Source organism: Eucyclogobius newberryi, unplaced genomic scaffold (genome assembly GCF_026437365.1).
Source record: "Eucyclogobius newberryi isolate DKJ021-1_F unplaced genomic scaffold, fEucNew1.0.hap1 SCAF_50, whole genome shotgun sequence".
Taxonomy (NCBI): domain Eukaryota; kingdom Metazoa; phylum Chordata; class Actinopteri; order Gobiiformes; family Gobiidae; genus Eucyclogobius; species Eucyclogobius newberryi.
The window spans coordinates 73574-101531 of NW_027316168.1; the positions used below are offsets into that span (position 1 = coordinate 73574).

General features: G+C 53.3%; 1 protein-coding gene across 1 annotated transcript; it reads left to right on the forward strand.

Annotated features, from left to right (window-relative positions):
* Window positions 1–2290: 2290 nt before the first annotated feature.
* On the forward strand, window positions 2291–13522 carry LOC140381800 (scavenger receptor cysteine-rich type 1 protein M130-like). Its single transcript, XM_072465914.1, has 10 exons — window positions 2291–2671; window positions 4041–4322; window positions 4446–4751; window positions 8007–8288; window positions 8384–8689; window positions 9710–9991; window positions 10087–10377; window positions 10840–11166; window positions 12896–12981; window positions 13233–13522. The coding sequence occupies exons 1-10, from the start codon at window positions 2596–2598 to the stop codon at window positions 13302–13304; spliced, it is 2310 nt and encodes a 769-aa protein (XP_072322015.1). The 5' UTR covers window positions 2291–2595; the 3' UTR covers window positions 13305–13522.
* The last annotated feature ends 14436 nt before the right edge of the window (window positions 13523–27958 follow it).

Genomic DNA, 27958 nt, shown 5'->3' on the forward strand with positions numbered 1-27958 from the left:
AGGTGCAGAGCAGGGGCATGGCAGGTGCAGAGCAGGGGCAGAGCAGGGGCATGGCAGGTGCAGAGCAGGGGCAGTGCAGGGCAGGAGCATGGCAGGGGCATGGCAGGGGCAGAGCAGGGGCATGGCAGGTGCAGAGAAGGGGCATGGCAGGTGCAGAGCAGGGGCAGTGCAGGTGCAGAGCAGGTGCAGAGCAGGAGCATGGCAGGTGCAGAGCAGGAGCATGGCAGGTGCATGGCAGGGGCAGTGTCTGTTTTACTCAAATTAGAACTAAAACCAAGCTCTGCTCAGAGGAAAACATTATAACTTGACAGCTTTTCTTTCTTAAATATTTGCAGGAGTGAAGCTGGTGTTGGAGGACAGTCTGAATGACACTAGTTTGAGCTTTTGTTGAGTTTGGACCGTTCTCTTTTAAAAGCCGATGACAAATTCAGTACAAATGTGTTTTGGATGCTTCCCAGAATGATTGATTCTGTAAAGAAGAGGAGCTTTCGTTTCAAGCCACAGATAAAGCAGCTTAGGAGTTCCTTTCACGAGACGCTGGACCAAATGGAATATATGGAGAAAAAGTCCAGGACGTCCTAAGTGTGAGGGGGAAGAACACATTCTCCAGTCATGTTTTCTCTGTCTGGGGGGAAGAGCAGGCCAAAGCTGGAGGAGAAAACACACTGGTATAACACCCATTGTTCATTAGTTATTCACACCTTTTATTAAGCAAAACAGGATCTGAAGAATGTGCAAATGTAAATACACAAACCCCAGAGTGCGATCAGAGCGATAGTGAGCTTCCTGTTTCCATCAAACTGATCAGAATAGGCCCGTGCGCTTCAATGACGGGAGCAGCAGCCATTTTGTGCCGTGTGGCCGACAACCGCCATCTTGTGACATGACTTTTCTTTGAGCAGGCGTCCTGTCAGCAAACAGCAGCTCCACAGGTAAAGACACTCACGCCACCGCCGCACTCACACTCACGCCGCCTCACTCACGCCGCCGCACTCACACTCACGCCACCACACTCACGCCGCCGCACTCACACTCACGCCACCACACTCACGCCGCCTCACTCACGCAGTCGCCGCACTCACACTCACGCCGCCGCACTCACACTCACGCCACCACACTCACGCCGCCGCACTCACACTCACGCCGCCGCACTCACGCCGCCGCACTCACGCCACCGCCGCACTCACACTCACGTCGCCGCACTCACGCAGTCGCCGCACTCACACCAGTAGCGACGTGAGCGACTTGAGAAACCACCTCCCATTTCCACTGCTGCTCGCGGGGGGAGGAGCTAAGAGGAAGTGACCCCGCCTCCCTCCCTTGATAACTTCCTGTAGAGATCTGGAGACGACATGAGAGCGAACAGGGCTCAGGAGGGTTGGCAATAGATCATACACTCCTAACTCACGGAAGTCAGAATGCCACTATTTGTTCATTTTTAACTTTTTTTAATCGTCAAAATTCTTTATTACAAAACATTCATGACAGACAATAAACAGTTTCAAGTAGTTAATCAACGGAATCGGGACAAAAGTGTCTGAATGTGAATCCAACATGGCGGCGACTGAGACCGCTCCCACTGATACAGCTCAGGCAACACTTTCCTCTCTAAAAAGGTTTTTTTCAGTGCATTACAGTTTGTTCCACTTCACACGTGGTATAGTCCGCTCAAAGATAGTGTTTGACCACAACATAAATAATCCTAACCCCTAACCTCATTTTTTTGTAGTAGATAGGAGATGAAGAAAAGTTTGAACCCAAATTAAATTTAGGGTTGGAGCGGGAGTAGAACCCAGCGTCTCCATCACCCCACGCCGGAAATGTACCTCGCATGTGATGTGGGCTGCCACGGGGGCCGCCATATTGGATTTTGTAACTTCCAAATTCTGACTTCCGTGAGTTAGGAGTGTATGATCTAGTGCCGACCGGCTCAGGAGGGTTTGTGCTGCTGGTGTGAGTTTACTGTAAACCACAACCTCAGCACTGAGAGGTGGAGTCAGTAGACAGGGCCGTCCCTGTCTGACTCAGCTGGCCTCACCTGCTCAGGTAAAGGGGCGAGGCTTCAGCTGCTCAGGTAAAGGGGCGAGGCTTCAGCTGCTCAGGTAAAGGGGCGAGGCTTCAGCTGCTCAGGTAAAGGGGCGGGGCTTCACCTGCTCAGGTAAAGGGGCGGGGCTTCACCTGCTCAGGTAAAGGGGCGGGGCTTCAGCTGCTCAGGTAAAGGGGCGGGGCTTCAGCTGCTCAGGTAAAGGGGCGGGGCTTCACCTGCTCAGGTAAAGGGGCGGGGCCTCACCTGCTCAGGTAAAGGGGCGGGGCTTCAGCTGCTCAGGTAAAAGGGCGGGGCTCATTCTGTCTCTTGTCTGTTCAGAGCCCCTCAGGCTGGTGGGAGGGGCCAGTCGCTGTGCTGGGACTCTGGAGGTGAAACACAGAGGAGAATGGAGACGAGGGGTGAACTATGGCCCCTGGGACTATGGCTCCTGGAACTTGGGGGCCACAGCTGCTGTGTGTCGAGCCCTGGACTGTGGCTCTGCTGTTTCTGGAGGAGACAGAGATGATTTTCCACAGAGTCGTGTGTGGGGGATCAGACGTGACTGTGTGATGAAGTCTACAGTGACAGAGTGTGTCATCAGCACAGACTCTCCCTCTTCTCTGGCTCTGGACGTGGTGTGTTCAGGTAAAAGTCTTAAATCCTCAGGTTGAATCTCTCAGATGTTCCTCACAGACTGCTCCTCTCTGTGTCTGGAGTCACTCATTATGGAAGTGTTATTGGTTTCAATATAACAGATGATGAACAGTTTGATGCTAAAGCTTAGCATTAGCTCTCTAAATATCAAGTATAAATAATGAAGAGTGTTTGGGTCGGGACCACCTCGGTGTCAGGAGGACAGACTCGTGTCCCTCACGCCGGGTCTGGAGCTGTGTTCAGCTCTGATATTACATTCTCCTCTTCACTCTCACATCTTTTTACTTTTTGTATTATTAATACTAACAGAACAAGACCAGACAGTGACAGATCAAAAAGTAAAACAAGTAGGTGAAGAATAAACCTGAGAATAAATGTCCCTCTGTATCTGTCCCAGTGTCTGGTGAATCTGTCCAAGTTCAAGTTTAATATTTTATCTCTAATGTGAAATATCTCTGTGTAACGATCAATTAGAGTTTAGATCAGGCCTAAAAATAGTTAGAGTTACTTTAAGTAACCAGAGTTTGATTGTCTAAAGAAAGTGAAAGAGTTTCATGTGTTCACAGTTCTACCTGCAGATGTCTCTGGACCAGAAGAGCTCGTCCTCAGACTTCTGACCCATATCATTGTCCTACAAACCTCCATGTCACACATGTGTGTGTCCTATTGGCTCAGAGCGGTGATGTCACACATGTGTGTGTCCTATTGGCTCAGAGCGGTGATGTCACACATGTGTGTGTCCTATTGGCTCAGAGCGGTGATGTCACACATGTGTGTGTCCTATTGGCTCAGAGCGGTGATGTCACACATGTGTGTGTCCTATTGGCTCAGAGCGGTGATGTCACACATGTGTGTGTCCTATTGGCTCAGAGCGGTGATGTCACACATGTGTGTGTCCTATTGGCTCAGAGCGGTGATGTCACACATGTGTGTGTCCTATTGGCTCAGAGCGATGATGTCACACATGTGTGTGTCCTATTGGCTCAGAGCGATGATGTCACACATGTGTGTGTCCTATTGGCTCAGAGCGATGATGTCAAACATGTGTGTGTCCTATTGGCTCAGAGCGGTGATGTCACACACGTGTGTGTCCTATTGGCTCAGAGCGGTGATGTCACATGTGTGTGTCCTATTGGCTCAGAGCGGTGATGTCACACATGTGTGTGTCCTATTGGCTCAGAGCGGTGATGTCACACACACGTGTGTGTCCTATTGGCTCAGAGCGGTGATGTCACATGTGTGTGTCCTATTGGCTCAGAGCGGTGATGTCACATGTGTGTGTCCTATTGGCTCAGAGCGGTGATGTCACACATGTGTGTGTCCTATTGGCTCAGAGCGGTGATGTCACATGTGTCCACAGACTGGGTGCGGCTGGTCTCGGGGTCCGGCCTGTGCTCAGGATCAGTGCAGATCTGGGATCAGTCCTGGACCTGGCTCTGTGAAGAGGCCTTGGACCTTCAGGGTGCAGAGGTGCTGTGCAGGGAGCTGGGCTGTGGGGCTCCTTCTCTCCTCCAGGGGGCGGTCTCTCCTCTGGGACTGCAGACGTTCTACTGTGAGGGACATGAGTCTGCTCTGAGGGACTGTCCCCGCTCCAGCTCTGAGAACTGCTCCTCTGGAGCCGCTGTCAACCTCACCTGCTCAGGTAAAGGGGCGGGGCCTCACCTGCTCAGGTAAAGGGGCGGGGCCTCACCTGCTCAGGTAAAGGGGCGGGGCTTCAGCTGCTCAGGTAAAAGGGCGGGGCTCATTCTGTCTCTTTTCTGTTCAGAGCCCCTCAGGCTGGTGGGAGGGGCCAGTCGCTGTGCTGGGACTCTGGAGGTGAAACACAGAGGAGAATGGAGACGAGTGGTGAACTATGACCCCTGGAACTATGGCCCCTGGAACTTGGGGGCCACAGCTGCTGTGTGTCGAGCCCTGGACTGTGGCTCTGCTGTTTCTGGAGGAGACAGAGATGATTTTCCACAGAGTCGTGTGTGGTGGATCAGCTCTGACTGTGTGATGAAGTCTACAGTGACAGAGTGTGTCTGGAGCAGAGACTCTCCCTCTTCTCTGGCTCTGGACGTGGTGTGTTCAGGTAAAAGTCTTAAATCCTCAGGTTGAATCTCTCAGATGTTCCTCACAGACTGCTCCTCTCTGTGTCTGGAGTCACTCATTATGGAAGTGTTATTGGTTTCAATATAACAGATGATGAACAGTTTGATGCTAAAGCTTAGCATTAGCTCTCTAAATATCAAGTATAAATAATGAAGAGTGTTTGGGTCGGGACCACCTCGGTGTCAGGAGGACAGACTCGTGTCCCTCACGCCGGGTCTGGAGCTGTGTTCAGCTCTGATATTACATTCTCCTCTTCACTCTCACATCTTTTTACTTTTTGTATTATTAATACTAACAGAACAAGACCAGACAGTGAAAGATCAAAAAGTAAAACAAGTAGGTGAAGAATAAACCTGACAATAAATGTCCCTCTGTATCTGTCCCAGTGTCTGGTGAATCTGTCCAAGTTCAAGTTTAATATTTTATCTCTAATGTGAAATATCTCTGTGTAACGATCAATTAGAGTTTAGATCAGGCCTAAAAATAGTTAGAGTTACTTTAAGTAACCAGAGTTTGATTGTCTAAAGAAAGTGAAAGAGTTTCATGTGTTCACAGTTCTACCTGCAGATGTCTCTGGACCAGAAGAGCTCGTCCTCAGACTTCTGACCCATATCATTGTCCTACAAACCTCCATGTCACACATGTGTGTGTCCTATTGGCTCAGAGCGGTGATGTCACACATGTGTGTGTCCTATTGGCTCAGAGCGGTGATGTCACACATGTGTGTGTCCTATTGGCTCAGAGCGGTGATGTCACACATGTGTGTGTCCTATTGGCTCAGAGCGGTGATGTCACACATGTGTGTGTCCTATTGGCTCAGAGCGGTGATGTCACACATGTGTGTGTCCTATTGGCTCAGAGCGGTGATGTCACACATGTGTGTGTCCTATTGGCTCAGAGCGGTGATGTCACACATGTGTGTGTCCTATTGGCTCAGAGCGGTGATGTCACACATGTGTGTGTCCTATTGGCTCAGAGCGGTGATGTCACACATGTGTGTGTCCTATTGGCTCAGAGCGGTGATGTCACACATGTGTGTGTCCTATTGGCTCAGAGCGGTGATGTCACACATGTGTGTGTCCTATTGGCTCAGAGCGGTGATGTCACACATGTGTGTGTCCTATTGGCTCAGAGCGGTGATGTCACACATGTGTGTGTCCTATTGGCTCAGAGCGGTGATGTCACACACATGTGTGTGTCCTATTGGCTCAGAGTGATGATGTCACACATGTGTGTGTCCTATTGGCTCAGAGCGGTGATGTCACACACATGTGTGTGTCCTATTGGCTCAGAGCGGTGATGTCACACATGTGTGTGTCCTATTGGCTCAGAGCGGTGATGTCACACATGTGTGTGTCCTATTGGCTCAGAGCGATGATGTCACACATGTGTGTGTCCTATTGGCTCAGAGCGGTGATGTCACACATGTGTGTGTCCTATTGGCTCAGAGCGGTGATGTCACACATGTGTGTGTCCTATTGGCTCAGAGCGGTGATGTCACACATGTGTGTGTCCTATTGGCTCAGAGCGGTGATGTCACACATGTGTGTGTCCTATTGGCTCAGAGCGGTGATGTCACACGTGTGTGTCCTATTGGCTCAGAGCGGTGATGTCACACATGTGTGTGTCCTATTGGCTCAGAGCGATGATGTCACACATGTGTGTGTCCTATTGGCTCAGAGCGGTGATGTCACACATGTGTGTGTCCTATTGGCTCAGAGTGATGATGTCACACATGTGTGTGTCCTATTGGCTCAGAGCGATGATGTCACACACATGTGTGTGTCCTATTGGCTCAGAGCGGTGATGTCACACATGTGTGTGTCCTATTGGCTCAGAGCGGTGATGTCACACATGTGTGTGTCCTATTGGCTCAGAGCGGTGATGTCACACATGTGTGTGTCCTATTGGCTCAGAGCGATGATGTCACACATGTGTGTGTCCTATTGGCTCAGAGCGATGATGTCACACATGTGTGTGTCCTATTGGCTCAGAGCGATGATGTCACACATGTGTGTGTCCTATTGGCTCAGAGCGATGATGTCACACATGTGTGTGTCCTATTGGCTCAGAGCGGTGATGTCACACATGTGTGTGTCCTATTGGCTCAGAGTGATGATGTCACACATGTGTGTGTCCTATTGGCTCAGAGCGGTGATGTCACACATGTGTGTGTCCTATTGGCTCAGAGCGATGATGTCACACACATGTGTGTGTCCTATTGGCTCAGAGCGGTGATGTCACACATGTGTGTGTCCTATTGGCTCAGAGCGGTGATGTCACACATGTGTGTGTCCTATTGGCTCAGAGCGGTGATGTCACACATGTGTGTGTCCTATTGGCTCAGAGCGATGATGTCACACATGTGTGTGTCCTATTGGCTCAGAGCGATGATGTCACACATGTGTGTGTCCTATTGGCTCAGAGTGATGATGTCACACATGTGTGTGTCCTATTGGCTCAGAGCGATGATGTCACACATGTGTGTGTCCTATTGGCTCAGAGCGGTGATGTCACACATGTGTGTGTCCTATTGGCTCAGAGTGATGATGTCACACATGTGTGTGTCCTATTGGCTCAGAGCGGTGATGTCACACATGTGTGTGTCCTATTGGCTCAGAGTGATGATGTCACACATGTGTGTGTCCTATTGGCTCAGAGCGATGATGTCACACATGTGTGTGTCCTATTGGCTCAGAGCGGTGATGTCACACATGTGTGTGTCCTATTGGCTCAGAGCGGTGATGTCACATGTGTGTGTCCTATTGGCTCAGAGCGATGATGTCACACATGTGTGTGTCCTATTGGCTCAGAGCGATGATGTCACACATGTGTGTGTCCTATTGGCTCAGAGCGATGATGTCACACATGTGTGTGTCCTATTGGCTCAGAGCGGTGATGTCACACATGTGTGTGTCCTATTGGCTCAGAGCGGTGATGTCACACACATGTGTGTGTCCTATTGGCTCAGAGCGGTGATGTCACACACATGTGTGTGTCCTATTGGCTCAGAGCGGTGATGTCACACACATGTGTGTGTCCTATTGGCTCAGAGCGGTGATGTCACACATGTGTGTGTCCTATTGGCTCAGAGCGGTGATGTCACACATGTGTGTGTCCTATTGGCTCAGAGCGGTGATGTCACACATGTGTGTGTCCTATTGGCTCAGAGCGATGATGTCACACATGTGTGTGTCCCATTGGCTCAGAGCGATGATGTCACATGTGTCCACAGACTGGGTGCGGCTGGTCTCGGGGTCCGGCCTGTGCTCAGGATCAGTGCAGATCTGGGATCAGTCCTGGACCTGGCTCTGTGAAGAGGCCTTGGACCTTCAGGGTGCAGAGGTGCTGTGCAGGGAGCTGGGCTGTGGGGCTCCTTCTCTCCTCCAGGGGGCGGTCTCTCCTCTGGGACTGCAGACGTTCTACTGTGAGGGACATGAGTCTGCTCTGAGGGACTGTCCCCGCTCCAGCTCTGAGAACTGCTCCTCTGGAGCCGCTGTCAACCTCACCTGCTCAGGTAAAGGGGCGGGGCCTCACCTGCTCAGGTAAAGGGGCGGGGCTTCAGCTGCTCAGGTAAAAGGGCGGGGCTCATTCTGTCTCTTGTCTGTTCAGAGCCCCTCAGGCTGGTGGGAGGGGCCAGTCGCTGTGCTGGGACTCTGGAGGTGAAACACAGAGGAGAATGGAGACGAGGGGTGAACTATGGCCCCTGGGACTATGGCTCCTGGAACTTGGGGGCCACAGCTGCTGTGTGTCGAGCCCTGGACTGTGGCTCTGCTGTTTCTGGAGGAGACAGAGATGATTTTCCACAGAGTCGTGTGTGGGAGATCAGACCTGACTGTGTGATGAAGTCTACAGTGACAGAGTGTGTCATCAGCACAGACTCTCCCTCTTCTCTGGCTCTGGACGTGGTGTGTTCAGGTAAAAGTCTTAAATCCTCAGGTTGAATCTCTCAGATGTTCCTCACAGACTGCTCCTCTCTGTGTCTGGAGTCACTCATTATGGAAGTGTTATTGGTTTCAATATAACAGATGATGAACAGTTTGATGCTAAAGCTTAGCATTAGCTCTCTAAATATCAAGTATAAATAATGAAGAGTGTTTGGGTCGGGACCACCTCGGTGTCAGGAGGACAGACTCGTGTCCCTCACGCCGGGTCTGGAGCTGTGTTCAGCTCTGATATTACATTCTCCTCTTCACTCTCACATCTTTTTACTTTTTGTATTATTAATACTAACAGAACAAGACCAGACAGTGAAAGATCAAAAAGTAAAACAAGTAGGTGAAGAATAAACCTGAGAATAAATGTCCCTCTGTATCTGTCCCAGTGTCTGGTGAATCTGTCCAAGTTCAAGTTTAATATTTTATCTCTAATGTGAAATATCTCTGTGTAACGATCAATTAGAGTTTAGATCAGGCCTAAAAATAGTTAGAGTTACTTTAAGTAACCAGAGTTTGATTGTCTAAAGAAAGTGAAAGAGTTTCATGTGTTCACAGTTCTACCTGCAGATGTCTCTGGACCAGAAGAGCTCGTCCTCAGACTTCTGACCCATATCATTGTCCTACAAACCTCCATGTCACACATGTGTGTGTCCTATTGGCTCAGAGCGGTGATGTCACACATGTGTGTGTCCTATTGGCTCAGAGCGGTGATGTCACACATGTGTGTGTCCTATTGGCTCAGAGCGGTGATGTCACACATGTGTGTGTCCTATTGGCTCAGAGCGGTGATGTCACACATGTGTGTGTCCTATTGGCTCAGAGCGGTGATGTCACACATGTGTGTGTCCTATTGGCTCAGAGCGATGATGTCACACATGTGTGTGTCCTATTGGCTCAGAGCGGTGATGTCACATGTGTGTGTCCTATTGGCTCAGAGCGATGATGTCACACATGTGTGTGTCCTATTGGCTCAGAGCGGTGATGTCACATGTGTCCACAGACTGGGTGCGGCTGGTCTCGGGGTCCGGCCTGTGCTCAGGATCAGTGCAGATCTGGGATCAGTCCTGGACCTGGCTCTGTGAAGAGGCCTTGGACCTTCAGGGTGCAGAGGTGCTGTGCAGGGAGCTGGGCTGTGGGGCTCCTTCTCTCCTCCAGGGGGCGGTCTCTCCTCTGGGACTGCAGACGTTCTACTGTGAGGGACATGAGTCTGCTCTGAGGGACTGTCCCCGCTCCAGCTCTGAGAACTGCTCCTCTGGAGCCGCTGTCAACCTCACCTGCTCAGGTAAAGGGGCGGGGCCTCACCTGCTCAGGTAAAGGGGCGGGGCTTCAGCTGCTCAGGTAAAAGGGCGGGGCTCATTCTGTCTCTTGTCTGTTCAGAGCCCGTCAGGCTGGTGGGAGGGGCCAGTCGCTGTGCTGGGACTCTGGAGGTGAAACACAGAGGAGAATGGAGACGAGTGGAGAACTTTGACCCCTGGAACTTGGGGGCCACAGCTGCTGTGTGTCGAGCCCTGGACTGTGGCTCTGCTGTTTCTGGAGGAAACAGAGATGATTTTCCACAGAGTCGTGTGTGGGAGATCAGACCTGACTGTGTGATGAAGTCTACAGTGACAGAGTGTGTCATCAGCACAGACTCTCCCTCTTCTCTGGCTCTGGACGTGGTGTGTTCAGGTAAAAGTACAAATCTGATGCATTTTAGGTTTTCTCTTGATCTTGGCGTCATTTTAACCCCTCGTTTGAAGGAACACATTTTCCTTTTTGATCTTGTCTCAATATAAAGAAATTAAAAAAAAGTTTAAATGATCATTTCCTTAACACAAACAATACAGACTTTTGATCTGTGGCTTTTAATACAAAAAAATCTTCTGCTCCAAACCAAATGTTTCACTGACAGAAGATGACCTGTGTCTGACCTCTGACCAACAGAAATGAATGAATCTCAATCAGATTATTTGCAAGAGCCTCACGTTCTTCCTCTCTCGCTCCTTCTACCTTCACCTCACACATTTGACCCTTTATTACTTTGGAGTTAAACATTAGTGTTGACAGTAAAACACTCAGAATGTGACCTCTGACCCTGGACTCGGGCCTCAGTCGGGTCAAGAATTAAACCTCTTCGTCCTCTCTTCACAGACTTACTGAACCGTCCAATCATCTCCCTGTCTGTGTTAGACGGGGCCTCCGAGTCCCAGCTTCAGGGGGTCTGGGTGATGCCGGGGTCAAGGTTCAGGGTCAAATGCTCTGTGGAGCCACAGTTCCCAGGAGGCTCCTTCCAGCTCCTCTCTCCCACTGTGAACCTCACTCAGAACCACACCCTGCCCGCTGTCAATCACTCTGCACACTTCCTGTTCTCTGACACTGGCCCCGCCCACGAAGGAAACTACACCTGTGTTTACCTCCTGCAGGTGTTCGACCACGCCTTCTCCTCTCAGAGCCACGCCCTCCAGCTCTATGTGGGAGGTAAGCACAGCAACACAGCCTCATGTTAGAGTCACAGCCTCATGTTAGAGTCACAGCCTCATGTTAGAGTCACAGTCTCATGTTAGAGTCACAGCCTCATGTTAGAGTCACAGCCTCATGTTAGAGTCACAGCCTCATGTTAGAGTCACAGTCTCATGTTAGAGTCACAGCCTCATGTTAGAGTCACAGCCTCATGTTAGAGTCACAGTCTCATGTTAGAGTCACAGTCTCATGTTAGAGTCACAGCCTCATGTTAGAGTCACAGCCTCACATGTTAGAGTCACAGCCTCACATGTTAGAGTCACAGCCTCACATGTTAGAGTCACAGCCTCATGTTAGAGTCACAGTCTCATGTTAGAGTCACAGCCTCATGTTAGAGTCACAGCCTCATGTTAGAGTCACAGCCTCATGTTAGAGTCACAGCCTCATGTTAGAGTCACAGCCTCATGTTAGAGTCACAGCCTCATGTTAGAGTCACAGCCTCATGTTAGAGTCACAGCCTCATGTTAGAGTCACAGTCTCATGTTAGAGTCACAGTCTCATGTTAGAGTCACAGCCTCATGTTAGAGTCACAGTCTCATGTTAGAGTCACAGTCTCATGTTAGAGTCACAGTCTCATGTTAGAGTCACAGCCTCATGTTAGAGTCACAGCCTCATGTTAGAGTCACAGCCTCATGTTAGAGTCACAGCCTCATGTTAGAGTCACAGCCTCATGTTAGAGTCACAGCCTCATGTTAGAGTCACAGTCTCATGTTAGAGTCACAGTCTCATGTTAGAGTCACAGTCTCATGTTAGAGTCACAGTCTCACATGTTAGAGTCACAGCCTCATGTTAGAGTCACAGTCACAGTCTCATGTTAGAGTCACAGTCTCATGTTAGAGTCACAGCCTCATGTTAGAGTCACAGCCTCATGTTAGAGTCACAGCCTCATGTTAGAGTCACAGTCTCATGTTAGAGTCACAGCCTCATGTTAGAGTCACAGTCTCATGTTAGAGTCACAGCCTCATGTTAGAGTCACAGTCTCATGTTAGAGTCACAGTCTCATGTTAGAGTCACAGTCTCATGTTAGAGTCACAGCCTCATGTTAGAGTCACAGCCTCATGTTAGAGTCACAGTCTCATGTTAGAGTCACAGTCTCATGTTAGAGTCACAGTCTCATGTTAGAGTCACAGCCTCATGTTAGAGTCACAGCCTCATGTTAGAGTCACAGTCTCATGTTAGAGTCACAGTCTCATGTTAGAGTCACAGTCTCATGTTAGAGTCACAGCCTCATGTTAGAGTCACAGCCTCATGTTAGAGTCACAGCCTCATGTTAGAGTCACAGCCTCATGTTAGAGTCACAGCCTCATGTTAGAGTCACAGTCTCATGTTAGAGTCACAGTCTCATGTTAGAGTCACAGTCTCATGTTAGAGTCACAGCCTCATGTTAGAGTCACAGTCTCATGTTAGAGTCACAGCCTCATGTTAGAGTCACAGCCTCATGTTAGAGTCACAGTCTCGTGTTAGAGTCACAGTCTCGTGTTAGAGTCACAGCCTCATGTTAGAGTCACAGTCTCATGTTAGAGTCACAGCCTCATGTTAGAGTCACAGCCTCATGTTAGAGTCACAGTCTCATGTTAGAGTCACAGTCTCATGTTAGAGTCACAGTCTCATGTTAGAGTCACAGCCTCATGTTAGAGTCACAGCCTCATGTTAGAGTCACAGTCTCATGAGTCCTTTTGTGTTGCAGGTTCAGACTCAGACTTGATCTTCAGAGTCCTGGTGGTTCTGCTGTTGACTCTCATAATCATCCTTCTGCTCTTCATATTCTGGAAGGTACTGGAGTCTTTAGACCTGATTTAGTCCTGGTTTGGATCTAGTTTGGATCTGCTTTACACTTAGGTTAGAGTCCTGCTTTAGTCCAGCTTCCAACACATTTCACTTGAGTCTGTTTTAGACCTTGCTTTGGCCTTCGTTAGTTCTTAAAGTTATGGTTTGGTCCTGGTTTATTCTTTCATGTTTTCCTGGTTTAGACCTGATTTAGTCCTGTTTTTTAGACCTGAATGTTCTGTGTCCTGTTGTTTCAGGTCAAGGCCAGACGGGGCGCTATAGAGCCGGCTGAAGTGGAGCTGGAGTTAGAGCCGTTCAGATCCTCATGAGACCTGGACTCAGCCCGCTGGCTTTAGACAGAGAGAAGAGCGAGTGTACTTTATTCGGACTGTGATACTGGTATTTATCAGTTACTCTTAGTGGATTCATTTAGAGGAACATGTGATTGATCAATTTGAGGAAGAATTTTGATCTAATTTATTTTTCCAACTTTTTTAATGACTACTTCTGCTTTATATTTTTCACTTTTTACATCCATGTGTTTTTACTGCAGTCTGTGCCTTTCCTTACGTTTAATAAACCGTTTTGATCCTTGTCTGTTGTTGTCTTTGTCCCTGCGATGGATAAATATGTTGTTGGGGCATTTGAATAGCTCACTGTCGCCACCTGCTGTCTCTGAGCGGAAATCAAGCCTTGTAACATCTGCTGACATCGACCCAAAGACGACTCTCCTGAGAAACCCTGGCTCTCTGTTATATTTGGCCATGTTAAATGTTTCAGTATGTGAATATATTGCCTTATTTCTTTTTCCATTTTTTTGTCTTTTGGTTTTTGGTGTGTAGTCTTTATTGGACAGGACAGTGTAGAAGAACATTCAGGAAGGATCCAAACTCAGGACCCTGTGGCCTGCTGCACGTGGAGCCTGGCATATGTGCCATCCACAGGGCGGCACATATTACCTGCATTTTTGAAAAGGAAAAGAGAAAAAAGCCTTTAGGGTCTGTTTTCTGATTGTGTAATTTCACAAAGGAGCTGCAGGGGGAGCTCTATCACCAAAGTTACTTAGTTTGGCTTTGAAATAGAAAATCAGCCCCCGCAGGAGCACCTGCAGGAGCACTCACAGGAGCACCCACAGGAGCACCCGCAGGAGCACCCACAGGAGCACTCACAGGAGCACTCACAGGAGCACCCGCAGGAGCACTCACAGGAGCACCCGCAGGAGCACCCACAGGAGCACCCACAGGATCACCCGCAGGAGCACTCACAGGAACACCTGCAGGAGCACTCACAGGAGCACTCGCAGGAGCACCCGCAGGAGCACTCACAGGAGCACCCACAGGAGCACTCATAGGAGCACTCACAGGAGCACCCACAGGAGCACCCACAGGAGCACCCACAGGATCACCCGCAGGAGCACTCACAGGAGCACCTGCAGGAGCACTCACAGGAGCACTCGCAGGAGCACCCGCAGGAGCACTCACAGGAGCACCCACAGGAGCACTCACAGGAGCACTCACAGGAGCACCCACAGGAGCACTCACAGGAGCACTCACAGGAGCACCCGCAGGAGCACTCACAGGAGCACCCACAGGAGCACTCACAGGAGCACTCACAGAGCACCCACAGGAGCACTCACAGGAGCACTCACAGGAGCACCCGCAGGAGCACTCACAGGAGCACCCACAGGAGCACTCACAGGAGTACCCGCAGGAGCACCCACAGGAGCACCCACAGGAGCATCGTAGGAGCACTCACAGGAGCACCCGCAGGAGCACCCGCAGGAGCACCTGCAGGAGCACTCATAGGAGCACTCACAGGAGCACCCGCAGGAGCACTCACAGGAGCACCCACAGGAGCACTCGCAGGATCACCCGCAGGAGCACCCACAGGAGCACCCGCAGGAGCACTCACAGGAGCACCCACAGGAGCACTCGCAGGATCACCCGCAGGAGCACCCGCAGGAGCACTCACAGGAGCACTCGCAGGAGCACCCGCAGGAGCACTCACAGGAGCACCCACAGGAGCACCCGCAGGAGCACCCGCAGGAGCACTCACAGGAGCACCCGCAGGAGCACTCACAGGAGCACTCACAGGAGCACCCACAGGAGCACCCGCAGGAGCACCTGCAGGAGCACTCACAGGAGCACCCACAGGAGCACCCACAGGAGCACCCGCAGGAGCACCTGCAGGAGCACTCACAGGAGCACCCACAGGAGCACCCGCAGGAGCACTCACAGGAGCACCCACAGGAGCACCCGCAGGAGCACTCACAGGAGCACTCACAGGAGCACCCGCAGGAGCACTCACAGGAGCACTCACAGGAGCACCCACAGGAGCACTCGCAGGAGCACTCACAGGAGCACCCGCAGGAGCACTCACAGGAGCACCCGCAGGAGCACCCACAGGAGCACTCACAGGAGCACCCGCAGGAGCACCCACAGGAGCACCCACAGGAGCATCGTAGGAGCACCCGCAGGAGCACCTGCAGGAGCACTCACAGGAGCACCCACAGGAGCACTCACAGGAGCACCCACAGGAGCACCCGCAGGAGCAACCACAGGAGCACTCACAGGAGCACTCGCAGGAGCACCCGCAGGAGCACTCACAGGAGCACCCACAGGAGCACCCACAGGAGCACTCACAGGAGCACCCGCAGGAGCACTCACAGGAGCACCCGCAGGAGCACTCACAGGAGCACCCGCAGGAGCACCCACAGGAGCACCCGCAGGAGCAACCACAGGAGCACTCGCAGGAGCACCCGCAGGAGCACCCACAGGAGCACCCGCAGGAGCACTCACAGGAGCACCCACAGGAGCACTCACAGGAGCACCCACAGGAGCACTCGCAGGATCACCCGCAGGAGCACTCGCAGGAGCACCCGCAGGAGCACCCGCAGGAGCACTCACGGGAGCACCCGCAGGAGCACCCGCAGGAGCACTCGCAGGAGCACCCGCAGGAGCACTCACAGGAGCACCCGCAGGAGCACTCACAGGAGCACCCACAGGAGCACCCGCAGGAGCACCCGCAGGAGCACTCACAGGAGCACCCGCAGGAGCACTCACAGGAGCACTCACAGGAGCACCCACAGGAGCACCCGCAGGAGCACCTGCAGGAGCACTCACAGGAGCACCCACAGGAGCACCCACAGGAGCACCCGCAGGAGCACCTGCAGGAGCACTCACAGGAGCACCCACAGGAGCACCCGCAGGAGCACTCACAGGAGCACCCACAGGAGCACCCGCAGGAGCACTCACAGGAGCACTCACAGGACCACCCGCAGGAGCACCCACAGGAGCACTCGCAGGAGCACTCACAGGAGCACCCGCAGGAGCACTCACAGGACCACCCGCAGGAGCACCCACAGGAGCACTCACAGGAGCACCCGCAGGAGCACCCACAGGAGCACCCACAGGAGCATCGTAGGAGCACCCGCAGGAGCACCTGCAGGAGCACTCACAGGAGCACCCACAGGAGCACTCACAGGAGCACCCACAGGAGCACCCGCAGGAGCAACCGCAGGAGCACTCACAGGAGCACTCGCAGGAGCACCCGCAGGAGCACTCACAGGAGCACCCACAGGAGCACCCACAGGAGCACTCACAGGAGCACCCGCAGGAGCACTCACAGGAGCACCCGCAGGAGCACTCACAGGAGCACCCGCAGGAGCACCCACAGGAGCACCCGCAGGAGCAACCACAGGAGCACTCGCAGGAGCACCCGCAGGAGCACCCACAGGAGCACCCGCAGGAGCACTCACAGGAGCACCCACAGGAGCACTCACAGGAGCACCCACAGGAGCACTCGCAGGAGCACCCGCAGGAGCACTCGCAGGAGCACCCGCAGGAGCACTCATGGGAGCACCCGCAGGAGCACCCGCAGGAGCACTCGCAGGAGCACCCGCAGGAGCACCCCCAGGAGCACTCACAGGAGCACCCACAGGAACACCCGCAGGAGCACTCACAGGAGCACCCACAGGAGCACTCACAGGAGCACTCGCAGGATCACCCGCAGGAGCACTCGCAGGAGCACTCACAGGAGCACCCGCAGGAGCACCCACAGGAGCACTCACAGGAGCACCCGCAGGACCACCCGCAGGAGCACTCGCAGGAGCACTCGCAGGAGCACTCACAGAGCACTCACAGGAGCACCCGCAGGAGCACCTGCAGGAGCACCCACAGGAGCACCCACAGGAGCACCCACAGGAGCACTCACAGGAGCACTCACAGGAGCACTCGCAGGAGCACCCGCAGGAGCACCTGCAGGAGCACTCACAGGAGCACTCACAGGAGTACCCGCAGGAGCACCTGCAGGAGCACTCACAGGAGCACTTAGAGTAGCACTCACAGGAGCACCCGCAGGAGCACCCGCAGGAGCACTCACAGGAGCACCCGCAGGACCACCTGCAGGAGCAACCACAGGAGCACCCACAGGAGCACCCACAAGAGCACCCGCAGGAGCACCTGCAGTAGCACTCACAGGAGCACTCACAGGAGCACCCGCAGGAGCACTCACAGGAGCACCCCCAGGAGCACCCACAGGAGCACTCACAGGAGCACCCGCAGGAGCACCTGCAGGAGCACTCACAGGAGCACCCGCAGGAGCACCTGCAGGAGCACTCACAGGAGCACTCACAGGAGCACCCGCAGGAGCACTCACAGGAGCACCTGCAGGAGCACTCACAGGAGCACTCACAGGAGCACCCGCAGGAGCACCCACAGGAGCACTCACAGGAGCACCCACAGGAGCACTCGCAGGATCACCCGCAGGAGCAACCACAGGAGCACCCACAGGAGCACCCACAGGAGCACCCGCAGGAGCACCCACAGGAGCACCTGCAAGAGCCCTCACAGGAGCACCCACAGGAGCACCCGCAGGAGCACTCACAGGAGCACCCGCAGGAGCACTCACAGGAGCACCCACAGGAGCACCTGCAAGAGCCCTCACAGGAGCACCCACAGGAGCACCCGCAGGAGCACTCACAGGAGCAGCCGCAGGAGCACTCACAGGAGCACCCGCAGGAGCACTCACAGGAGCACTCACAGGAGCACTCGCAGGAGCACCCACAGGAGCACTCACAGGAGCACCCGCAGGAGCACCCGCAGGAGCAACCACTCTGCCCCCCAGTGGTAAAAAGAAGTATATGTCACCTTTGTTAAATTTCAGTAAATCTTCATTCCACTTTGACTTTTGTCTTGTTTTTTTAGAATGTAATTCACATAATGAAGTTAAAGTTTTCTCTGCCTCTGCACTTTTTGATCCAACAAACTGTTTCTTTAAAGTTTACTCTTGGATTTTCTCTTTTTGCAGGTTGTTTCTATAAACAATTGAACCATAATCCTGCAAATTGTAGTTCTTCTTCTGTTTTTAGTTGTAATCTCATGAACACGTTTTCACAAGCCTGTGATTTATGATCTGCTTTGAATAACATTGAACTCCCCATTTACTTTTTCAGCCCATTTTACCTCCTATTTCATTATCCATTGTGTGTGTGTGTGTGTCTAATGTAGGTGTGTGTGTGTGTGTGTGTGTGTGTGTCTAATGTAGGTGTGTGTGTGTGTGTGTGTGTGTGTGTGTCTAATGTAGGTGTGTGTGTGTGTGTGTGTGTGTGTCTAATGTAGGTGTGTGTGTGTGTGTGTGTCTAATGTAGGTGTGTGTGTGTGTATGTGTGTGTGTGTGTGTGTGTAATGTAGGTGTGTGTGTGTGTGTGTGTGTGTCTAATGTAGGTGTGTGTGTGTGTGTGTGTGTGTCTAATGTAGGTGTGTGTGTGTGTGTGTGTGTGTGTGTCTAATGTAGGTGTGTGTGTGTGTGTGTGTGTGTATGTGTGTGTGTGTCTAATGTAGGTGTGTGTGTGTGTGTGTCTAATGTAGGTGTGTGTGTGTGTGTGTGTGTCTAATGTAGGTGTGTGTTTGTGTGTGTGTGTGTGTGTGTGTGTGTCTAATGTAGGTGTGTGTGTGTGTGTGTGTGTCTAATGTAGGTGTGTGTGTGTGTGTGTGTGTGTGTCTAATGTAGGTGTGTGTGTGTGTGTGTCTAATGTAGGTGTTTGTGTGTGTGTGTGTGTGTCTAATGTAGGTGTGTGTGTGTGTGTCTAATGTAGGTGTGTGTGTGTGTGTGTGTGTATGTGTGTGTGTGTCTAATGTAGGTGTGTGTGTGTGTGTGTGTGTATGTGTGTGTGTGTGTGTGTGTGTCTAATGTAGGTGTGTGTGTGTGTGTGTGTATGTGTGTGTGTGTGTGTGTGTTTGTGTGTGTGTGTGTGTGTGTGTGTCTAATGTAGGTGTGTGTGTGTGTGTGTGTGTGTATGTGTGTGTGTGTGTGTGTGTGTGTATGTGTGTCTAATATAGGTGTGTATGTGTTTGCGTGTGTGTGTGTGTTTGTGTGTGTGTGTGTGTGTTTGTGTGTGTGTGTGTGTATGTGTGTGTGTGTGTGTGTGTGTATGTGTGTCTAATATAGGTGTGTGTGTGTGTGTGTGTGTTTGCGTGTGTGTGTATGTGTCTCTAATGTAGGTGTGTATGTGTTTGCGTGTGTGTGTGTGTGTGTTTGTGTGTGTGTGTGTGTGTGTGTGTTTGTGTGTGTGTGTATATGTGTGTGTGTGTGTGTATATGTGTCTAATATAGGTGTGTGTGTGTGTGTTTGCGTGTGTGTGTATGTGTCTCTAATGTAGGTGTGTGTGTGTGTGTCTATCGTAGGTGTTTGTGTTTTTCGACCAACCTATGACAGTTGAGTCGGGCCGCAAGAGCCCAGTTGAGTCGGGCCGCAAGGGCCCAGTTGAGTCGGGCAGCAAGAGCCCAGTTGAGTCGGGCCGCAAGGGCCCAGACTCCTACGGCAAGAGCCGCAAGAGCCCAGTTGAGTAGGGCCGCAAGGGCCCAGTTGAGTCGGGCCGCAAGGGCCCAGTTGAGTCGGGCCGCAAGGGCCCAGTTGAGTCGGGCCGCAAGGGCCCAGTTGAGTCGGGCAGCAAGAGCCCAGTTGAGTCGGGCCGCAAGGGCCCAGACTCCTACGGCAAGAGCCGCAAGAGCCCAGTTGAGTAGGGCCGCAAGGGCCCAGTTGAGTCGGGCCGCAAGAGCCCAGTTGAGTCGGGCCGCAAGGGCCCAGTTGAGTCGGGCGGCAAGGGCCCAGTTGAGTCATGCCGCAAGGGCCAAGTTTTAGTAGTAGTCGTGCATCTTGTCCCAAGTAGTGCATCTTGGATAGGTACTGCATCTTGTAGTTTTTCGACCAACCTATGACAGTTGAGTTGGGCCGCAAGAGCCCAGTTGAGTCGGGCCGCAAGAGCCCAGTTGAGTCGGGCCGCGAGAGGCCAGTTGAGTCGGGCAGCAATGGCCCAGTTGAGTCGGGCCGCAAGGGCCCAGTTGAGTCGGGCCGCAAGGGCCCAGACTCCTACGGCAAGAGCCGCAAGAGCCCAGTTGAGTCGGGCCGCAAGGGCCCAGTTGAGTCGAGCCGCAAGGGCCCGGTTGAGTCGGTTGAGTCGGGCCGCAAGGGCCCAGTTATAGTGGTAGTCGTGCATCTTGTCCCAAGTACTGCATCTTGGATAGGTACTGCATCTTGGATAAGTACTGCATCTTGTAGTTTTTCGACCGACCTATGAAAGTTGTATTGACAGTTGAGTCGGGCCGCAAGAGGCCAGTTGAGTCGGGCAGCAAGGGCCCAGTTGAGTCGGGCCGCAAGGGCCCAGTTTAGTCGGGCCGCAAGGGTCCAGTTGAGTCGAGCCGCAAGAGCCCAGTTGAGTCGGGCCGCAAGGGCCCAGACTCCTACAGCAAGAGCCGCAAGAGCCCAGTTGAGTCGGGCCGCAAGAGCCCAAACTCCTGCGGCAAAAGCCGCAAAAGCCCAGTTGAGTCGGGCCGCAAGGGCCCAGACTCCTGAGGCAAGAGCCCAGTTGAGTCGGGCCGCAAGGGCCTAGTTGAGTCGGGCCGCAAGGGCCCAGTTGTAGTAGTGGTAGTAATAGTGCATATTGGATATGTATTGCATCTTGTTTTTCGATCAACCTATGACAGTTGAGTTGACAGTTGAGTCCGGCCGCAAGAGCCCAGTTGAGTCGGGCCGCAAGGGCCCAGTTGAGTCGGGCCGCAAGGGCCCAGTTGAGTCGGGCCGCAAGAGCCAATTTGAGTCGGGCAGCAAAGGCCCAGACTCCTGCGGCAAGAGCCGCAAGAGCCCAGTTTAGTTGGGCCGCAAGAGCCCAGTTGAGTCTGGCCGCAAGGGCCCAGTTGAGTCGGGCGGCAAGGGCCCTGTTGAGTCATGCCGCAAGGGCCCAGTTGAGTCGGGCCGCAAGGGCCCAGTTTTAGTAGTAGTAGTAGTCGTGCATCTTGTCCCAAGTAGTGCATCTTGTCCCAAGTACTGCATCTTGTAGTTTTTCGACCAACCTATGACAGTTGAGTCGGGCCGCAAGAGCCCAGTTGAGTCGGAACGCAAGGGCCCAGTTGACTCGGGCCGCAAGAGCCCAGTTGAGTCGGGCCGCAAGAGGCCAGTTGAGTCGGGCAGCAATGGCCCAGTTGAGTCGGGCCGCAAGGGCCCAGTTGAGTCGGGCCGCAAGAGCCCAGTTGAGTCGGGCCGCAAGGGCCCAGACTCCTACGGCAAGAGCCGCAAGAGCCCAGTTGAGTCGGGCCGCAAGGGCCCAGTTGAGTCGAGCCGCAAGGGCCCAGTTGAGTCGGTTGAGTCGGGCCGCAAGGGCCCAGTAATAGTGGTAGTAGTAGTCGTGCATCTTGTCCCAAGTAGTGCATCTTGTCCCAAGTAGTGCATCTTGGATAAGTACTGCATCTTGGATAAGTACTGCATCTTGGATAGGTACTGCATCTTGTAGTTTTTCGACCGACCTATGAAAGTTGTGTTGACAGTTGAGTCGGGCCGCAAGAGGCCAGTTGAGTCGGGCCGCAAGGGTCCAGTTGAGTCGAGCCGCAAGAGCCCAGTTGAGTCGGGCCGCAAGGGCCCAGACTCCTACAGCAAGAGCCGCAAGAGCCCAGTTGAGTCGGGCCGCAAGGGCCCAGACTCCTGAGGCAAGAGCCCAGTTGAGTCGGGCCGCAAGAGCCCAGACTCCTCCAGCAAGAGCCCAGTTTAGTGGGGCCGCAAGGGCCTAGTTGAGTCGGGCGGCAAGGGCTCAGTTGTAGTAGTAGTAGTAGTCGTGCATCTTGTCCCAAGTAGTGCATCTTGAATAGGTACTGCATCTTGTAGTTTTTCGACCGACCTATGAAAGTTGAGTTGACAGTTGAGTCGGGCCGCAAGAGCCCAGACTCCTCCAGCAAGAGCCCAGTTTAGTGGGGCCGCAAGGGCCTAGTTGAGTCGGGCGGCAAGGGCTCAGTTGTAGTAGTAGTAGTAGTCGTGCATCTTGTCCCAAGTAGTGCATCTTGAATAGGTACTGCATCTTTTAGTTTTTCGACCGACCTATGGAAGTTGAGTTGACAGTTGAGTCGGGCAGCAAGGGCCCAGTTGAGTCGGGCCGCAAGGGCCCAGTTGAGTCGGGTCGCAAGGGCCCAGTTGAGTCGGGCCGCAAGGGCCCAGACTCCTACGGCAAGAGCCGCAAGAGCCCAGTTGAGTCGGGCCGCAAGAGCCCAAACTCCTGCGGCAAAAGCCGCAAAAGTCCAGTTGAGTCGGGCCGCAAGGGCCCAGACTCCTACGGCAAGAGCCGCAAGAGCCCAGTTGAGTCGGGCCGCAAGGGCCCAGACTCCTGACGCAAGAGCCCAGTTGAGTCGGGCCGCAAGAGCCTAGACTCCTGCGGCAAGAGCCCAGTTTAGTGGGGCCGCAAGAGCCCAGTTGAGTCGGGCCGCAAGGGCCTAGTTGGGTCGGGCGGCAAGGGCTCAGTTGTAGTAGTAGTAGTAGTCGTGCATCTTGTCCCAAGTAGTGCATCTTGAATAGGTACTGCATCTTGTAGTTTTTCGACCGACCTATGAAAGTTGAGTTGACAGTTGAGTCGGGCCGCAAGAGCCCAGTTCAGTCGGGCCGCAAGGGCCCAGTTGAGTCGGGCCTCAAGAGTCCAGTTGAGTCGGGCCTCAAGGGTCCAGATGAGTCGGGCCTCAAGGGTCCAGATGAGTCGGGCCACAAGGGTCCAGTTGAGTCGGGCCTCAAGGGTCCAGTTGAGTCGGGCCTCAAGGGTCCAGTTTAGTCGGGCCTAAAGGGTCCAGTTGAGTCGGGCCTCGAGGGTCCAGTTGAGTCGGGCCTCAAGGGTCCAGTTTAGTCGGGCCTAAAGGGTCCAGTTGAGTCGGGCTTCAAGGGTCCAGTTGAGTTGGGCCTCAAGGGTCCAGATGAGTCCGGCCTCAAGGGTACAGTTGAGTCAGGCCTCAAGGGTCCAGTTGAGTCGGGCTTCAAGGGTCCAGTTGTTATATTTTTTTCAACACCTTTAAGGCACCCCAGCACTTTATTGTAAGTACAATCTTAACTGGTTTTAGCTGCACATATTTATTTTTTAATTGGTTTTATCTGGTTTTAAGCTAGTTTTAGTGAGTTTTATTTGGTTTTAAGCTGTTGGTGCCTCCAGAATGTCGGCCTCCCATGCCGGCAGGAGGAGGCACCACAGCGTGTGCTTCACCCTGAAGGAGGTGTCTGGAAAAGTACCACAGTTTTCACGTTTGGACTTTTCCAGACACCTCGTCCAGAAAGCTCTGAATTTCAAAGCCGATTACCTGAACTGTATCTTGACCCTGCCTTTCAACAAAGACTTTGATGTGAGCTTTCGCTCTGCGATAATTCTGAAAGAATTCTGGACAAGGTTTGAAGGGGTGAAGCCCCAGTTTACAGCATTCATTGTGGAGAATTTGACTGACAACTCACTGAAACATGTGATTGTTAGAATGTTCAATGAAACTGTTAGTGCTGATGACATTTGTATGTGGCTGGGAAGATTTTGCACGGTGAAAGGCCAGGCTATCAAGGTCAGAGATGTGGATGGCATTTGGACAGGCAGCTGGAGGGTCCCCATCCAACAATGCAGGACCCCCAGGGCTACCAAGACCTGAAGCACCTGCCTAGTATGATAGTCCTGGGGGATAACCGGGGCTACATCCACTACCAAGGACAACCCAAGCTCTGCCGGCGGTGTGGGGATTATGGGCACTTAGTGGAGGCTTGCACTCAAGTGGTCTGCGGGAAGTGTAGAGAAATTGGGCACACATACGAGGAATGTACCAATGGCAGAAAGTGCAATCTCTGTGGGGACTTAGGTCACCTCTTCAGAGACTGCCCAAAATCATTTGCCAACAAACTGAAGGCCGGAACCCAAAATGTTGCACAAGAACAAGATGGCGGACAAGCACATGGAGGACTTGACAAAATGGTGGAAGAGCTACTTGGAAAGGAGGGGGCTGAGAGGGAGAGGGGTGGGGCCTGCGGAGGCTCCTCCCACACAGACCCAGTAGGAGGAGGTGGGGCCTGCGGAGGCTCCACCCACACACACTTGGGAGGGGGTGGTGGTGCCTGCCGGAGTCCCACCCACTGACACTCAGACGGGGGAGGGGGAACAGAGGCCTGAGGAGGCCTCCATTCCTGAAACCCAAATGAAACTCGGGACCATAGAGGCGATGGGACCCCTCGGGCCTCTGGACCCCCTGGATGAGTGTCTGAACTCCCTCCTGAACCACGCCCAGTACCTCAAGAGGCCTCTGTCAGAATCGTCCTCTGAGAGTAACTTGCTCTCAGAGAAGAGACCTGGGACCCTCTCAGACAGTGACTCTGTGGAGGAGCCCAGAACCTTCCCCTCCGATTCACCCAACGAGGTCTCGTTCCTCACGGTAGCTATGAAATCAACCCCAAGGACTTTCCCCATGAAAAGAATGGACAGAAGGGGACACGTTGCTAAAACCCCTCCTCTCTCACCTACAAGAGAGAAGGCAGAGCAACATTTACAAGGTCTCTTTTAACCGGATTTTAACTGTTTTATTTCGTTTCATCGTTATACCTGTTTTTAACCATGCTCATGGCGATCACATTCTCAACAATCAATGTCAGAAGTGTGAAGTCTAGAGTTAGAGCCCCAAAGCATTTTATCCTGTCTTAACTCTTTTAACTCGGATGTGTTTTCATTACAAGAATGTTGTCTACCGTTTTTAAATCATTACAGAGACTGGGAGGAGTGGTGGCCACACACATCCGTCTGGAGTGGCTCCAACCAAAATAAAAATGATGGAGTGGCCATTTTAATCAAGAACCCCCTGGTGACGGTAACGGGCAGCACTTTTAATACATCTGAGTTTTATGGGGCGGGATTTTAAACTCTTAAATATTTATGGTTTTACTGATAAACACAACAGGTATGAGTTTTTAGAAGATCTGCAGTCCCACATGCTAGGTAGAACTCCTTTTATTTTAGCAGGGGATTTTAACTGTATTTTAACCAAAGATGATAGGAACAGAACAGGGGATTTTAAACTAGACAAAACATCGGTTTTATTGCAGGGTTTGTGTAGGGATTTTAAACTACGAGACTGTTTCAAAACCATGCATCCTAGAGAGGAGGGCTTCACCTGGTTCAGTGGAGTCGGGCCGCAAGGCCCCAGTTGATTCGGTTGAGTCGGGCCGCGAGGGCCCAGATGTAGTAGTAGTAGTAGTAGTAGTGCCCATCTTGTCCCAAGTAGTTAATCTTGTCCCAAGTAGTGCATCTCGTCCCAAGTAGTGCATCTTGGATAGGTACTGCATCTTGTAGTTTTTCGACCGACCTATGAAAGTTGAGTTGACAGTTGAGTCGGGCCGCAAGAGCCCAGTTCAGTCGGGCCGCAAGGGCCCAGTTGAGTCGGGCCTCAAGGGTCCAGTTGAGTCGGTCCTCAAGGGTCCAGTTGAGTCGGGCCTCAAGGGTCCAGTTGAGTCGGGCTTCAAGGGTCCAGTTGAGTCGGGTTTCAAGGGTCGGGCTTCAAGGGTCCAGTTGAGTCGGGCTTCAAGGGTCCAGTTGAGTCGGGCCTCAAGGGTCCAGATGAGTCGGGCCTCAAGGGTCCAGATGAGTCTGGCCGCAAGGGCCCAGTTGAGTCCGGCCTCAAGGGCCCAGTTGAGTCGGGCCTCAAGGGTCCAGTTGAGTCGGGACTCAAGGGTCCAGTTGAGTCGGGCCTCAAGGTTCCAGTTGAGTCGGGTTTCAAGGGTCCAGTTGAGTCCGGCTTCAAGGGTCCAGTTGAGTCCGGCTTCAAGGGTCCAGTTGAGTCGGGCCTCAAGGGTCCAGATGAGTCGGGCCTCAAGGGTCCAGTTGAGTCGGGCCTCAAGGGTCCAAATGAGTCGGGCCGCAAGGGCCCAGACTCCTGAGGCAAGAGCCCAGTTGAGTCGGGCTGAAGGAGCCTAGACTCCTGCGGCAAGAGCCGCAATAGCCCAGTTTATTCGGGCCGCAAGAACCCAGTTGAGTCCGGCTTCAAGGGTCCAGTTGAGTCCGGCTTCAAGGGTCCAGTTGAGTCGGGCCTCAAGGGTCCAGATGAGTCGGGCCTCAAGGGTCCAGTTGAGTCGGGCCTCAAGGGTCCATTTGAGTCGGGTTTCAAGGGTCCAGTTGAGTCGGGCCGCAAGAGCAGCGATCGAGGGTCCAGTTGAGTCGGGCCTCAAGGGTCCAGTTGAGTCGGGCCTTAAGTGTCCAGTTGAGTCGGACCTCAAGGGTCCAGTTGAGTGGGGCCGCAAGGGTCCAGTTGAGTCGGGCCGCAAGGGCCCAGTTGAGTTGGGCCGCAAGGGCCCAGTTGAGTTGGGCAGCAAGGGCCCAGTTGAGTCGGTTGAGTCGGGCCGCAAGGGCCAGGTTGTGGTAGTAGTAGTAGTGCATTTTTGTCCCAAGTAGTGCATCTTGTCCCAATTCGTTTTTCGACCGACCTATGACAGTTGAGTTGACAGTTGAGTCGGGCCGCAAGAGTCCAGTTGAGTCGGGCCGCAAGAGCCCGGTTGAGTCAGGCCGCAAGGGGCCAGTTTAGTCGGGCCGCAAGGGCCCAGTTGAGTCAGGCCGCAAGAGCCCGGTTGAGTCGGGCAGCAAGAGCCCAGTCTCCCTTCGGCAAAAGCCGCAAGAGCCCAAATGAGTCGGGCCGCAAGGGCCCAGACTCCTGAGGCAAGAGCCCAGTTGAGTCGGGCTGAAGGAGCCTAGACTCCTGCGGCAAGAGCCGCAAGAGCCTTGTTTAGTCGGGCCGCAAGAACCCAGTTGAGTCGGGCCGCAAGGGCCCAGTTGAGTCGGGCCGCAAGGGCCCAGTTGAGTCTGTACGCAAGGCCCCAGTTGTAGTAGTGGTGGTAGTCGTGCATCTTGTCCCAAGTTGTGCATCTTGGATAGGTACTGCATCTTGTAGTTTTTCGACCGACCTATGAAAGTTGAGTCGACAGTTGAGTCGGGCCGCAAGAGCCCGGTTGAGTCGGGCCGCAAGGGCCCAGTTGAGTCGGGCCGCAAGGGCCCAGTTGAGTCGGGCCGCAAGAGCCCAGTTGAGTCGGGCCGCAAGGGCCCAGTTGAATCGGGCCGCAAGAGCCCAGTTGAGTAAGGCCCTAAGGGCCCAGAGTCCTAGGGCAAGAGCCGCAAGAGCCCAGTTGAGTCGGGCCGCAAGGGCCCAGTTGAGTCGGTTGAGTAGGGCCGCAAGGGCCCAGTTCTAGTAGTAGTAGTAGTCGTGCATCTTGTCCCAAGTAGTGCATCTTGTCCCAAGTAGTGCATCTTGGATAGGTACTGCATCTTGTTTTTCGACCAACCTATGCCAATTGAGTTGACAGTTGAGTCGGGCCGCAAGAGCCTAGACTCCTGCGGCAAGAGCCGCAAGAGCCCAGTTTAGTCGGGCCACAAGAGCCCAGTTGAGTCGGGCCGCAAGGGCCCAGTTGAGTCGGTCCGCAAGGGCCCAGTTGAGTCGGGCCCCAAGGGCCCACTTGAGTCGGGCCGCAAGGGCCCAGATGAGTCGGGCCTCAAGGGTCCATTTGAGTCGGGTTTCAAGGGTACAGTTGAGTCGGGCTTCAAGGGTCCAGTTGTGTCGGGCTGCAAGAGCGGCGGTCGAGGGTCCAGTTGAGTCTGGTCTCAAGGGTCCAGTTGAGTCAGGCCGCAAGAGCCCGGTTGAGTCGGGCCGCAAGAGCCCAGTCTCCCTTCGGCAAAAGC

What these genes read in the sequence shown, in the direction of transcription:
- LOC140381800 (XM_072465914.1), top strand. Translation starts at nt 2,596, where the DNA reads ATGAAGTCTACAGTGACAGAGTGTGTCATCAGCACAGACTCTCCCTCT. An exon ending in TCTGGACGTGGTGTGTTCAG is followed by an intron (nt 2,672 to 4,040) that starts GTAAAAGTCTTA and finishes ATGTGTCCACAG; the next exon opens with ACTGGGTGCGGCTGGTCTCG. An exon ending in TCTGGACGTGGTGTGTTCAG is followed by an intron (nt 4,752 to 8,006) that starts GTAAAAGTCTTA and finishes ATGTGTCCACAG; the next exon opens with ACTGGGTGCGGCTGGTCTCG.